This window comes from Manacus candei, unplaced genomic scaffold (genome assembly GCF_025592945.1).
Source record: "Manacus candei isolate 608988 ecotype Guabito, Panama unplaced genomic scaffold, ASM2559294v1 h1tg000002l, whole genome shotgun sequence".
NCBI lineage: Eukaryota > Metazoa > Chordata > Aves > Passeriformes > Pipridae > Manacus > Manacus candei.
Genome location: NW_026138050.1, coordinates 5,431,260 through 5,445,600, shown reverse-complemented (window position 1 = coordinate 5,445,600; position 14,341 = coordinate 5,431,260). Strand labels below are relative to the sequence as shown.

At 57.2% G+C, this 14,341-nt stretch overlaps 1 protein-coding gene across 2 annotated transcripts; it reads right to left on the bottom strand.

Annotated features, from left to right (window-relative positions):
• Window positions 1–558: 558 nt before the first annotated feature.
• Window positions 559–13,442, bottom strand: LOC127466362 (lysosomal alpha-glucosidase-like). 2 transcript variants are annotated; one of them, XM_051777103.1, is made up of 20 exons: window positions 13,424–13,442; window positions 9,475–10,006; window positions 9,144–9,289; window positions 8,005–8,170; window positions 7,412–7,508; window positions 6,266–6,385; window positions 5,899–6,017; window positions 5,698–5,829; window positions 4,813–4,923; window positions 3,898–4,011; window positions 3,660–3,744; window positions 3,194–3,311; window positions 2,715–2,848; window positions 2,444–2,595; window positions 2,149–2,297; window positions 1,918–2,059; window positions 1,621–1,719; window positions 1,346–1,510; window positions 1,119–1,265; window positions 559–871 (listed from the first exon to the last, which is right to left on the bottom strand). In XM_051777103.1, the coding sequence occupies exons 2-20, from the start codon at window positions 9,994–9,996 to the stop codon at window positions 809–811; spliced, it is 2,781 nt and encodes a 926-aa protein (XP_051633063.1). In that variant the 5' UTR covers window positions 9,997–10,006; window positions 13,424–13,442; the 3' UTR covers window positions 559–808. The 2 variants fall into 2 exon arrangements, with proteins under 2 accessions (XP_051633063.1, XP_051633054.1); XM_051777094.1 differs by lacking the exon at window positions 13,424–13,442 and adding an exon at window positions 11,182–11,309.
• Between the last annotated feature and the right edge of the window lie 899 nt (window positions 13,443–14,341).

Below are 14,341 nucleotides of genomic sequence, written 5' to 3'. Positions count from 1 at the left end.
GGTGATGCTGGGCTGGGTCCCCTCTCACGGGCAAGAGGACAGAGCCTCAAGCTGCGCCGGGGAGGTTTAGGTTTAGGTTGGACATAAGGGGGAATTTCTTCACAGAAAGGGTGATTAAACATTGGAATGGTCTGCCCAGGGAGGTGGTGGAGTCACGGAAGAAATGACTGGATGTGGCACTTGGTGCCATGGTCTGGTTGACAAGGTGGTGACGGGTCACAGGTTGGACTTGATGCTCTCTGAGGTCTTTTCAAAGCTAATCGATTCTGTGAATCTCTGACTGTGCAGTCTGGGATCAAAGAGTCAAAGGAGTGGGGTGGGGGCTGGAGTCAAGGGCTGAAATTGGGGAGCTGAGAGTAGTGGCTGAAATTTGGGGTCTGGGATGTGGCGCTTGCATTAGAGGGGTTGGATTTGGGCTGAAATTGAACAGCCAGAATCAGGGGGATGGAATCAGGAGAACCGAGGTCAGGGACGTAAAGTTTGGGGTTTCCACGGCAGCTGGCCGCCCACCCCCTCTCCCTCATGCCACCCCTTCTGTCCCCACATCATACGCCCACGACAAGCTCTCCACGTGCCTTTATTGCAGCAGGGACCATGGGCCCACACCTCCACCCACACCACCCACCTGGGGCCACGCGGGAGGCACCTGAGGGCCAAGCCCCCATCCCACACCCCTGTCCCCAGCCGGGGGGGGGACACATGGCAGCAGGTGACAGTCCCCAACGCCTCCTCCACAGCAGCATCCCAGCTTCAGGGGCTGGAGCATCAAGCATCTCCTGGACGGATGGGTGACCCCATGGCCCCCTGCTCACAGCCACTGCAGGGAGAAGCCCTGGCTGAGGCTGATGCCGAGGTCACTCACAGTGAGAACCTGGGGAGGGAGAGGAGACATTTTGGGGTACAGCCTTGGCTGGAGGGAAGTGGAGAATGCCTTCCCCTACCCAGCTTGGCTGAGCTTCACTGCCCCTGAACCCTGGCGTGGCAGAAGAGCCACACTATGTCCTCACCCACCTCTTTGGTCACCAACCTTGTGACCCTTAGGGCTAGAGGAGGCAGGGTGGAGCCCCTCAAGATGGAGACTTCCACCCAGGACAGGGCACCCCAAGATGAGGCTGTACCTGGTTGTCCAGGTAGGAGAAGGGCTTCTCCTGGCCATTCAGAAGGACCTTGCTGGGTGGCTTCTGCACCCCAAAGATGCTCAGTGTGCCAATGGTGACATTGGTGGCCTCAGTGCTGGCATGGAGGACGGTGGAGGTGAAGATGTTCTGCAGGAGGGGACAGCATGAGCTCAAGGTGGCCAGATGCCACAGGACCCCCCACTCCTGCCCCCCCCACCACATCCCACCTGCGTGACATTGAACACCAGGTAGGAGTAGCTGCCCCGCTCGAAGGTGTCCAGGCTCTCGCCATCATCCCAGAAAAGGTCCCCCCAGGCAGTGGCACTCGAGGACAAAGCCACGATGAGGCGCAGGGGGTTCCCTCGAGTCGCCTCGCTGGTGGTCCCTGGTTTCTGGGGTTCAAAGACATGGGTTCTGTAGGGCTGTGAGCACTGGGGATAGGGGGTCTGGGAGCTGAGGTACTGGGGGACAGCACTCAGGGAGGTGACGGGTGGGCACTCACCTGGGTGGGCAGGATGGAACCCTCCCGGATATGCAGGTTGAGGTGCTCCAGGGGGGCTGACATCTTCAACATCTCCCCACTGCTGTTCACTGAGGAGCCCTGGGCAGGTGGTGAGAGATACAGGTGTGAGGGAGTCAGGGGCACAACAGGGTGCTCAGGCATGGGTCTGGGGAGCAGCCATCCCACCCCTTCCTCCATCAGGGCTCGCTGGGCTCAGCCATGGTTTCCCACCCGCAGTCCCGAGATGGTTAAGCAGGGATCACCCAGTCCCTGGCCAAGTGCCATGGTGTTCCTCACCGTGTAGAAGTCGTACCACGTGCCTTGGGGGACGTAGCCTGTGACCGAGTCCACCCCGGGCTCCAGCACCGGCGTCACCAGCAGGCTCCGGCCCCACAGGAACTGCCTGTCCAGCCCCAGGGTGGCCACATCCTGGGGGAACCTGTGGCAGGATGAAGACACTGCTCAATCAGCCACTTCTCTGCGATTCAGTTCAAGCGTCTCCCCAGCTACTGGTGGGGATGGTCTTACTCAAAGAACAAGGGCCGAGCGACAGTGTCCCCTTGCAGGTGGGCATGGTGGAAAAGGGTGTAGAGGAAGGGCAGGAGGGAGTATCGGGTCAGCAGCACGTCCTTCATGGCCGTCCTGGCTGCAGGGCTGAACACCGTCGGGTCCTGGGCCTGGGGGAGATGCAGGGAGTCAGCAGCCGTCCCACCCCAACCCCACCTCCCACACCCCGCATCCCCCATCCTGCATCCTCCATCCCGTGTCTCATATCCCCCATCCCACCCCTAGGATGCCTCCCACCGGGCACGCTGCCCTTGACCTTCTCATTCTGGGTGTTGTGGTTGCGAGCGAAGGGGTAGAAGGCACCGAGCTGCATCCAGCGGGTGCAGAGCTCCTCCGAGGTGCTGCCGGAGAAGCCGCAGATGTCCGCCCCCACCAGCGGGATGCCGAAGAGGCTGAAGCTCAGCAGCCCTGAGGGCAGGGACAGTCAACAGAGTGCAGGGAGTTTCGGAGGTGTCTCCGAACAAGCAGAAAGCTCAATGGAGCTGGGAGCGCTGGTAGGGCACCTGAGAGCGTTCTGTGCCACCCACCTGGGATGGAGTAATACATGTCCTTCCACTGGCTCCGGTTGTCTCCCAGCCAGTGCCCTGAGTAGCGGCCCTGGCTGGGGAAGGTGGAGCGGGAGATGATGAAGGGACGCTTCCCCCGGATCTGGATCAAGGCACTGGAAAACAAGAGGGAGAGGGAGGGGCAGGAGGTGAGAGCAGCCCCCCAGGCATTTGCCTTATCCCACAACAGTTGAGGGAGAGGTCCAGGTTCAGCCCTGTGGCAGCCCTGCGGTGCTGGAGAGTTGGCCTGAGCAAAGGCTTGGCTCCAGGACCAGCCTCACCCACCCGTCCGTCCCAGAGCATGTCAGCTCCCCTCTTTTCCTGGGTCATTCTCACCCTGAAGGCTGCGAGCAGCCAGACTATGTCCCCTTGAAGTCAGGCACTCAAACTCCCATCCCCATCTAAGCAGGATTTTGCCCCACCCCATCCTCAGGCTGTCAGGAAGCAGGATGCTCAGGTACCTCGCTGTGGCTTTGGCTTCCATCAGCCCGTAGAGGTTGTGGAGGTTGTAGTGCACTGAGGCTTTCTGCTTTGCTGAGGCACACACTGTCTTGGAGGAGAGGGAATCGCCCAGCACGGCTGCCAGCAGAGAGAGCCCAGTTGGCACCCGGTGGTGGTGGGGTGCAGGGCATGTGGGCCCCCCACACTTGCTGGCTCTGGGTCAGCCCTCTCTCAGGAGCCATCGCTGCCAGCCCAGTGCCAAAAGCTCACACAGATGGTCCCACCCTGCACCCTGACATGGCCCCAACAAGTGTGTAAGGCTTAGACACCGATACTGGCACATGCAAGTAGAGATGGAGACATTCAGGGTGTAAAACAGACAGAATGTCTCTCAGAAATGGTTTTCCCCCATCACACTTGGTTGGCAGAGATCTCAAAGCACACAGTACATGCCAGCACAGCCTTGTATCTCATCTTCCTCCTTACCTGGAGTGTAGGGTGGGCTGTCGAGCTCTCCTGGGGGGCAGCCGTCTTCAGACCCATCCATGAAGTTGGATGGCTCATTCATGTCCTAAGCAAAGAAAATTGTGGAGCAATTTCAAGCATGTGGTTTTGGGCATTAGTGGATAGACCTGGAAAAGCTGCAGACAGTCCTGCCAGGGCACACACTGGGTGTGAGCTGAGGTGCTGGCAGGAGGTGACCCAGGGGCAAGGAGGGACTTACGATCCAGAGGCCATCGAAGGGCACATGGGCATGGAAGTGCTGCAAGTTTTCCAGCCACCACTGGTGCGTGTCTGGGTTGGAGAAGTCTGCAAAGGCAGTATAACCAGGCCAGACCTGCAGGGACACCACAAAACCACGGGTTCATCAAGCAGGTGATTTTTGGGGAGCTGCCACCGGGAACAGGGTACCACAGCATGGTGAAGGACCAAGGGGTGAAACAGGCAATAACCCAGAAATTAAATCCAGGCCAATACTTTGAGTCCTGGATGCTACATACACAGCATACCCCTTCTTCCTCCATGGTACCAGGAGTATTGTGGTGCTGAGGACTCCCCACAGTGCGTGGGCAGTGACAGCTGAAGGAGCGGCTGCTCTCCCTCCACTTGCACGAGCCCTGACACCACCTTGCCCAGGGCATGTCAGGGAAAAGCCATGATTTCTCCATGCTTTGCCTCATTTCAGGAATTTTAGCCAATTAATTTTCCCCCACGTTTTCAGGCTACAATAAAACCCCCTCCTTGGAGATGGCGAGGGAGAGACGGTGGGAGCAAACAGTCAGAGGGGTCAAACTGGGAGGGAACCACTGTGGAGCAGATCCAGAGATGCACTGTTCATCCCAGGCAACCTCCCCTCACACCAAAAACAGGAAGGGAGAGAAATCAGATGACCAGCCTTGGGCAGCACTGCTGACTCTGTTAAGCTCATATGACTTCCACAGGCTCCTCTGCTGGACAGGGGCTGGCTCCTGGGGTTGGTGAAGACACCAGAAGGTGACACATGATTACAAGGGCTGAGCCAGGCTCTAGCAATTATCCCAGAGAAGTCACTTGTCTTTCCCTCTACAGTAAGGGATGAAATCCCAACCCTGCTATTGCATAACCCACAGGGCTGAGATTTCCCCCTGGAGCTCCTCACCTTCCCGATTAGCGGCTGCCCTTGGGTGGTGTTGAGGAACAAGCCCCGTCTCAAGCCTTCATCAAAAGGCCAGTAGGAGCCGTGAGGGTTGGTGCTGCTGATGCCAGGATCCTAGGGACAGAGCAGAAGGTTAGTGCCATTCCAGGCAGACCATGGCTCCTTCCCCTGGCCAGACCGGAGTGATTCACAGAAGACAACCCAGACAGGGTCAGCCAGAGCCCAGACACAGAGGCTGTTTGCCCCAAGGGGAACAGAAACTTGCTTGGATGCTTCCAGGCATGTTTTCTAAAATGTCACTTCTGTAAGTCCCCAGGACACATTAGGATGTTTTGGGGAGGGGGCCAACAAACATGAAATCTTGCACTTATGCAAGAAATGTCAGGTCATGGATGGGCTTGGCTACTAAGGGGAGTTCAAAGGGGAGGAATCCAACCTTCCCCTGCAAGGACCTGAGCGTCCCCATTGACCCCAGCAAGCAGAACCCATGCCCCCATTCTTTGTAGAGAGAAGAAGGGAGATCCCAGCCAGGTCACAAGATCCCGGCACTCATGGGGATGTGGGAGCACCCGAGCTGAGCACCCACGAGTTAAACTGCCTGACCTACAGTTCCTCCATTCCTCCACCCATGGAGGTCAGAGGCACCCTCCTGCAGCAGACAGGAGCACATCATGAGAACCTGGCCTGTGTGTCCGTGGTCCCTGCATTAGGGGGATTTCCAGTGGCAGTTTACAGCTGCTTATCCAGCACTGGGGACCAGCCTCCCACAAAAATTCTTGGGGCTGGGGTTGATCAGCTGGAATTGTGAGCATCCCTTGCACCTCTGTCTTACACCTCACATTCCAGCTCTGCAGCAAAGACAGCACAGGGGGAGAGGAGGGGGAGTACCAAGATCATAACGTAGCGCTGCCCATGTTTGTGGAGGTCTTCCACCAGCGAGGGGAGGGAGGCAAATTTCTGGGAATCGAAGGTGAAGTCCCGGTACCCATCCATGTAATCGATGTCATTCCACTGTGCATCCTGCGGGAGAGAGGCTCAGGGATGAAGGATGGAGCCTGGACCCCCCACTCCACGGGTCTGAGGGATTACCTGGGGGATCTGGTAGTTCCTCATGGCTCTCACGGTCTGCCAGGTCCCATTGCTGGATCCGTAGCCCCAGCGGCAGAGGTGGAAGCCGAGAGCCCAGAGGGGTGGCATGGCTGGGAAACCTGCAGTGGGAGAATGGAAGCATGGCTGGAGTGTCCCGAGATGACAGCAGCTTCTCAAAAGGATAGGAAGGTAAGGGGAGAGGTGGGAAAAGGAGGTGATCGCTGACCCCTGATGTGCTGGGAGGGCTGGGGGAGGCTGATCCCTCCCCAGCTGGGAGGGCTGGGGATGTGGTGAAGCTGGGGTGAGATGGGGATGTGAGCATGGGGGAGGTGCCTGCAGATAGCCATGGTGGGGTGCGGGCACTTACCTATCACCTGCTGGTACTGTTGGATGACCATGTTGGGATCGGGCCCCAGGAAGACATAAAAATCCAGCACCCCTCCAATGGTCCTCCAGGTCAGGCCCGGAGCAGGCTGCAGGGCCACCTCTTTGAGGGGGAAGGAGAAGAGAAAAAGACAGTGACAACTGGGGAGCAACCTCCAGACCTCAGCCCACATGATGGGGACCAGGCAGCACCACAGGCAATGCTCAGGGGAATAGACAAATCCCTGCCTTGCACTAAGTGGATGCTAAATGGGTGTCTGGAAGCTTAAATTATCACAGCCCATGGGAGATCAGTCGTTTATGCTATCTTAAAAATCTGCTCTTTAAGCTCAAAGCTGCACCAGCTTCCACTGCTAGACCAAGATCAAGCACGTGCAGTGCAGTGCTTTCCTTCATGTTCTCCCCCAAAGCCCCCTCCTAAGTGAATCTAGAGCTACTTGTACAAGAGAGTGTGTGGGAGCAAGGCCTTTCCTGGGAAGGGCTTTCCACATGAATGAGCCCTCGAACCTCAGCTCGGGTGGCTGCATCTCACACGAGCTCCTCTTCAGCAGCATGGCTGCAACAGATCCCAGCGCAGCTGGAGCTGCCAGAGCCCCGGTGTGCACAGCATCGCCCCAGCTGGCTGCAAGCAGCAGCTGCTGGGAGGGTTGGGTGGTCACCGGTGCCGTCCCCGACACGGCAGGAGCCCGCAGGAGCTGCTGTGTTACCAGCTGGCACACACGGGCAGATCCCACGGCCGCAGCTGGCGCGGCACAGCTGGGGAAACACGGGCAGCAGACGGCATCCTCGGCTGCACCCCAGCCATGCCACGCTGCCGGGCCTGGGGGCAAGGATGTTTCAGTGGAGGGGGGAATAGGCATGGACCTGCATGCAAGGCACTTGCTTTCCTGATGGCAACTCAGCAGCTGGGCGTGTGGTTAAACTGCTCGGCAGTTGCTAAAGAGCCTTGCTGTAGCCAGGAAACAGATGGCTGCACTCAATAACGGAGCCATCAAACCACATCTTTCCCTTTTATGGCTTCCTCTTACCCCAGGTTCCCAAACTGGCCACTCCAGTAGTTCCCATCTGTCCCCACCTGCCAGGTCCTCCACCAGGGACCAGCTGGCCTGGGGTCCCCTAACACACCTACCCATGGCGTTGCTGTTGAGAAGGAAAACCCCATGAGCATCTCCACCCTCCTCCATCAGCAGGTAGAAGGGGTGAGCGCCGTAGAGGTTGAATGATTCCTGCAAGGAAGAGGTGCCAGGTAAGACAGCAGAGAGGGCAAAGCAGGAGAGCCCCATGTCACTGGGGATGAATAAAAGGCCCCGAGCTGCATATGCTTCCACCACCTAACCAGGAACCTGTCACCCCTGTGGAGGACAAGGCAAGGGATGAGGATGTTTTCAGGGCTGGTGCTGAAAGCCATGGGAGGCTGCTTCTTCCTTGCTGTTCAGGGGCTACTGAGCTGGGCTGGGTGAGAGGGAAAGCCTCACCACAACACATTGCACGAGCAGCAGGGTGGAGCGGAAAACACCCAGTGCCCTCGGAGTGCCAAGAGCGTTTTGCAATTGCTCTGAAATTCTCCCTGGCACATACCTGCCTGTCAGCCTTGATCATCCCCCACCCCTCCCAGTGCTGCTGCCCACCCCTGCTATGTTTTCCCAGGGCTTGTCCAAAGCACAGGAGAGCAGCACCCCTGCCCTCACCCCCTGCACCCCTCTGGGGACAGGACAGATGTACCGTGGGAGCGACGTCGCGTGCCCACAGAGTGAGGGTATTCCAGTCCAGGCTGTGCAGGAGGCTGCCACGGTGCTCCCCCAGTCCATAGAGGAACCTGGATGGGAGCGATGTGGATATCTGGAGAAACTGGTCAGCGAAGATCAAGGGGGCCACAGTGGTGTTGAGCCTGCCAAGGTTACATTGAGGAAAAGAGGGGGTCAAGAGGGGATGCTGGGACCCACTGGGATCCATTTGCCCATCAAAAACTGATCTCTTCACTCTTGAAACATCCCAAGGGCCAGTGAAGCACCACATGTCCCACCCCACATCCCGCCCTAACACCTTGGGCCAGGAGTAAATTTGGGTCTGGCTGGAGGCAAGGCACAGCCTGAGCCTAAACTAGCCTGACCCAGTGTGGCACAGCCTTCCCTTTGATACCAGAAGTTTCCACCCAGGTTATTATTAACCACTGAGGCGATACAGCAGTGGGGCTTCTCAGCCTGCTGTCACTGATAAGCAGTTCCCAAATACAGGACAGACCACAGTCACCAGCAAATGGGAAGGAGGAGGAAAAGATGGGATCCCAAAACACCCTGACCATACATCACCCAGCTGTCAGTGCTTGTCAACGGCTTAGTGTGGGCAAAGCTGTGGAGGTGACAGAGAGCAGTATAGCAAAGTCACCAGCAGTCCTTTTCCACAAAAAGCCTGGAACTGTGAATGTCCCCATAGCTTCAACAGCCAGGGAAACCTGAAAGAAGCATGAAATGGGCAAAGCCACAACCCTTTGTTGGCCCTTTTCCTGAGCCACCATGTTGCTCATTGGTGATGTGCCAGGGACCTGCACAATGTTTGGCTGGTGTAGGACCTCGGGAGGAATCAGAGCACTGGGAGGTTTTTGGAGAGGTGCTGATCCCACCCAGTCCTGCCATGGCCATAGCAAGCACATGGCCAGCCCAAGGGGCCAGGAAGCCACGTGCTGCTGCATCCTCATGTGAGCACTGCTAAAAAGATGCAAGACAAAAAGCAATAACTGGCTGGAGATCTTGCAAGCATGGTTTTTCCCTCTGAAAAACCACTGGAAAGTGTGCTGGAGCCTGTCTAGGGTTGGATAAGTTTCTCCCCACCTGCCACAGGATGAGGAGAAGGTGGGATCTTACAGCACTGTCCCCGTTGCTGTGCGCCGCAGCAGCACCCCAAAGGGATCCCAGGAGAAGTTCAGACTGTAGATGGGGTTTTCTGCCCTCTTCATCGCCCGGGGAACATCAAGGGGAACCTCATACCGTGGGTTGGCCGCATCCGTTATCTGCAAAAGGGAGAAAAAGTGCTTTAAAGACCAGCAAAGCAAGAAGGCAAAGGGCTGGAGATACTCATTGGCCCCACACAGCCATGCCTGGAGCACAGTAACTTCCACACTCGGTCACAGCAGGGGACAGTTACCTGTGAGATGACAGGTTCAAGGGTTAGGAGGGCAGCCATCAGGAACCTCACCTTGATGTGTAGCCGTGTGTCTGTCTCGAACTCCACGTCCAGTCTCAGCATCTCAATGTCCCGGGGGTAATAGGCCTTCTCCCTTCGCACCAGCAACCCCACCATGCCCAGCGCTGTCTGGTTGAGACTCTCCAAGGTATAGCTGGGGAAGTCAGGGGGATAGAAGCACCAGGGCACCCCCTGCTTGCCCTCTGCCGGCAGAGGGCTCTGGATGAAGCAGCACCCTCGGCTTTCACAGAGCTCCTGGGTCACCACCACCTGCCGCTCTGGGTAGCAGTCGAAACGATGGCTTTCAGGCACGAGGAGACATTTGGGGGGTGGGGTGGGTCCGAGCCAGCCCCCCGACACTTGCCGCAGCACCCAGACGGTGATGGTGCTCAGCAGCACGGCGGCCACCAGCAGCCCGCTGCCCACCCAGCACGGGGCCATCCTCCCACGGGTGGGGGGCACCGGGGCAGCCCCTTCCTCCTCCACCTGGCATCCTGCCGGCTGCGGCGTTGTCAGCTTCTGGTACGACTTCATCGTCCTGGTGCTGGATCGAAAGGGAGATGGAGGCAGGTGTGAAAGAGACAGAGGGGGAGAGCTCACCCAAGCCTCAAGGACAGCTTCACTCTCTCCTGATGCCTCTGGTTCAGGCAGAGCCTGCCCACCTCAGCACCCTACATCATCACATCTGCGCCTTCTGCTAAGATGCACATGGCAAACTCGGCAATGGAAGGCTTTGCCAAGGTCAGGTGGTCCTGATCCTGCTGAGTGCGGGGAGATGCTGACAAACAACTATCCACCAGCCCTAAGGGACAAAGCACCACCCACACGAACCCCACCTGCTCTCAGGGAGTGGCAGAGCAGCCCCTCAAGGAGTTTTTCCCAGGTCTGAATTTATGGACTGCAGCATTTCTGGAAGCTGCAAGCAAAATCGAGCTTGCTCTGCCTGTGGGAACAGAGGTGGGAGCCAGGGCTCCAAGGTAGGGAGCATCGTCTGCTCAGGGTATTTTCTGCTCTGAGCATCCTCTTTGAGCATCCTCTTATCATCGCCCAAAGCCCTGAGTCAGAGGTTTTAGCTGCGGGCAGGGCTGGACAAGGGATGGCTGGGAGTATACCATCAGTCCTTGCCTCCCACTGATAAAACCTGATTCTAACAACCTCTCAGACAAACACCTCCTGGACTGTAAGCAAAGGAGACCCTCATGCTCCGGGTGAGTGTAGGGAGCAATCTCAGCACCTTAAATGAGACACAACAAGAGACACAACTTTCTTCTCTCCATCTCCTATCACAGGCGCTCAGACGCTGCCTTCCTCCACCCTACGACCTGCAACGGTTCAGCAAACGGCTCCATCCCCACCACAAACAGGTTTATTCCCCGGCAGCCCTCCCCAGGCTCGGCCACCACCGCGGCACAGCCTGCCGGGGCCCGGCTGCGAAACCCCCGCGAGCGGCAGCGCCTCCGCCCTGTGCAACCGCCCACCGCTTCCCCACGCGTGGGTGGCGGCCTCGGGGTGGCAGCGCCCACCCGCCGCGGCCACACGAACCCCCGAGGTGGCACCTCGGCGTGCCACCAGCCCAAGCTCCCCAGGCTCCTGCCCGGCCGCCCCGCCGCGGGGACACTGCGGGGGACACACAGCGCCAGCCGGGCACGGGGATCGCCGCGCCCCGGGAGCCCCTGCCCGCCTGCGGGCCCCGCTCCGGCCGTGCCGGCGCTTACATACACGTGTCTCCTCTTGACATTGTGGCTGCGGGCGGGCAGCGGGCAGCGGGCGGGCAGCGGGCAGGCAGCGGGCAGCGGGCGGGCAGCGCTCCCGGCGCTGCAGCTCTGCCTGCTCCGCCGTAAACACCCGAGAAGCCGCCCCGCTCCTACCGCGCCTCTCTAGTAGCAGCGCATCTGCACACATAACGCCTCTCCGCTGTCTGATCGTCCGCTCGCTCCTCTCCTTTGTGCGCTTTGAGTGTTTTTTTTTTTTTTAATTTTATTTTCAATTTATTTTTAGTATTTGTATCTAAACTCAACGCTGCTCAAAAGCGACAAGGTGGGGAATATGGGGGATCAGCGGTTTTTTTAGATTTTCCCCAGCCTGAATGCATGCAAGGTCTCTAAACCCAGAGTACAAATGCGTCTGTCACCCTTGTAGGTTGAGAGCACCTTACCCAAAGCAGAGTGAAAGAGGTCCCTGTGCTGAATCGTGTGTTGTGGCTTCAGGGAATCACTGTGGCTTCAGGATGTTTTGAGCACACAGCGGGTGGACCAGACCCACAAAACACCTTCAACCCAGAATAAAACCCTTTTTCCATCCAGGTTTTCACCAGAGTTCCTGTCTCCCATGCACTTCTCTTCACCTGCTTAACAAATGTATAGAACTGCACAGGCTTTCCCACTTTCTGAGGGACTGGAGAGCTTCTCCTTGTTTACTACTGAAGGCCACTGCAGTCTAAAGGTCAGCAGCAAATGACAACACACCTTTGGAACAGAGTTGCTTTCCTCAGGGAATGAAAAGAAAAAGTAACCTGTTGTGAACAGGACGATTCACCCAGAAACAGAATTTCAGGTGACAAGGCCACTTCCCTCCTGCCATAAGCAGCCTGCCAAAACCATGTTGTTGCGAAGACAGGGGAAAATACCCCAATTCTGGCGAGCCCCATGCGTGAGGCTGTCACCACAGAGGATGAGATCCCCCACCCAGGATGCAGCCAGTCCATCCCTCCTGCCTCCTGCCTCCACCCTCTCGTGGATGCCTCAGGGAAAAACCTTGGATGGCTCTGGCCACTCTTGGTTATCATCACTCAGAGAGAGCATAGGGGCAGGTGGCTGTGTTGGGGACATCGGAGGCCCCAAGGCTCCTACCACCAGCACCCCTCTCCTTGCTTGTCTTGGCTCTCTGAGCCACCAGAACCCTCCTGGATGTAAAGGAGATCTGGAGACAAACCTCAGAGGCATCAGTGGGGACCACAGGGGTGGCTGAAATCTGCCTTCCAACCCTGAGCTCAACCCATCCCAGCACCCAGGGCAAGATTTCAGAGTGCAAATCTGGGAGAGGTGAAAGCCAACACTTCATGCCACTGCCCAGGAGCTTTAGCCAACCTCATTAGTCAGTTCCAATAGTAAACAGGGATTTCTTAACATCAGGGTGGTGCATTCGCCTAAATCTTGCTCCAGCTGCCCAGATCTGTGGGGCTGTGCCAGAAATGGGGCTCTCCGTGTTTTCCAGCTTGTGTTGTTCAAAGGGAGCAGCAAAAGATGGGATCTTATTCAAAGCCTCAACTATGACCCTTAGAGCTGCTCCAATAAGGATATCTGGCCCCAAGGCTGGAAAGCACAAATTGCACAGACCTTCTAATGTAGTTACGGACACCAAAAAAATCAAAAGGAGCCCAGTTGTGATGGAGGCACTTGGGTTTGATCAACCACCCGTGTTATTACATTTTTTGATGTATTACCATCAATGTTGGATGCTCCCGGGATCTGAAATGCCGCTCACACCCCAGGGGTCAGGGTGCTGTGTTAGCAGCTCACACAACTACACAAGGAAAGTGCAAGGATTGTGTTCAGGATCCAGCCCCGGGGCAGGATTTGGCTCTGCTGCAGGGCTTGGGGGGCTCCAGGACAGGCAGTGCTGGGCGAAGGCTGGTCCACAGCTGGTGAAAGAGGACAAGCCCTGCCAGCAGCTGCCCCAAGGAGCCCGGGGACCAAACCAGGCCCTGAGCACCCCTGAGAGCCTCACAGTGCCCGAGACATATTTCTCCACCTCCGTCTGTCCCACATCAAGGCCAGGTACAAAGTGCTGCACCTGGGTTGGGGTCAATATAGGCTGGGGGATGAGCTGATCGAGAGCAGCCCTGCCAAGGACTTGGGGGTGCTGGTGGGTGAGAGGCTGGACATGAGCCAACAAAAGCATTGTGGCCAGCAGGCTGAGGTGGGTGATTCTGCCCCTCTGGTCTGTTCTGGTGAGAACCCACCCGGAGTGCTGTGTCCAGCTCTGGGGTCCTCAGCACAGGAAGGACAGCGACCTGTTGCAGTGAGCCCAGAGGAGGCCACCAAGTTGATTAGAGGGATGGAACAGCTCTCCTACAACAAAAGGTTGAGATAATTGTAATTATTCAACCTGGAGAAGAGAAGGCTCTGGGGAGAACTTATTGCTTCCTTTCCCAGTCTGAAGGGAGCCTGCAAGAAAGTTATAGAGGGACTTGAAAAGGGCATATGGTGACAGGACAAGGGGTAATGGCTTCACACTGACAGAGGGCAGGTTTAGATTAGATGTCAGGAAAAAAATCTTCCTTATGAGGATACTGGGGCACTGGCACAGGTTGCCCAGAGAAGCTTTCCCATCCATGGAAGTGTTCAAGGCCAGGTTGGACAGGGCTTGGTACACTCTGGTCTAGTGGAAGGTGCCCCTGCCCATGGCAGGGAGGGTTGGAACATGATGAGCTTTAAGGTCCCTTCCAACCCAATCCATTCTATGACTCTATGAAATGTGTGAGGGTGCAAAATCTCACGGCTACTCCGCGCCCTTTCCATCGGGGATGATCCAAACAGGCTGGAGCTGTTAGAGAAGGGTGAGCCCCGTGGTGGGGTGGGGTGGGGTGGGGTGCTGGGCCCTGTGCACTGTGGAGGAGACAGGAATGAGGATGTGGATTGGGATGTGGATCTGGATGAGGGGGGATGAGGATGGGGGTGAAGATGGGGATAGAGATGAGGATGGAGATGTGGATTGGGATGGGTGTGGGGAACGAGGATGGGAATGGAAATGAGAATGGAAATGAGGATGGGGATGAGGATGGAGATCGGGATGGAGATGGAGATCGGGATGAGGATGGAGATGTGGATGTGGATGGGAATGAGGATGGAGATAGGGTTGAGGATAGGACGAGGATGGA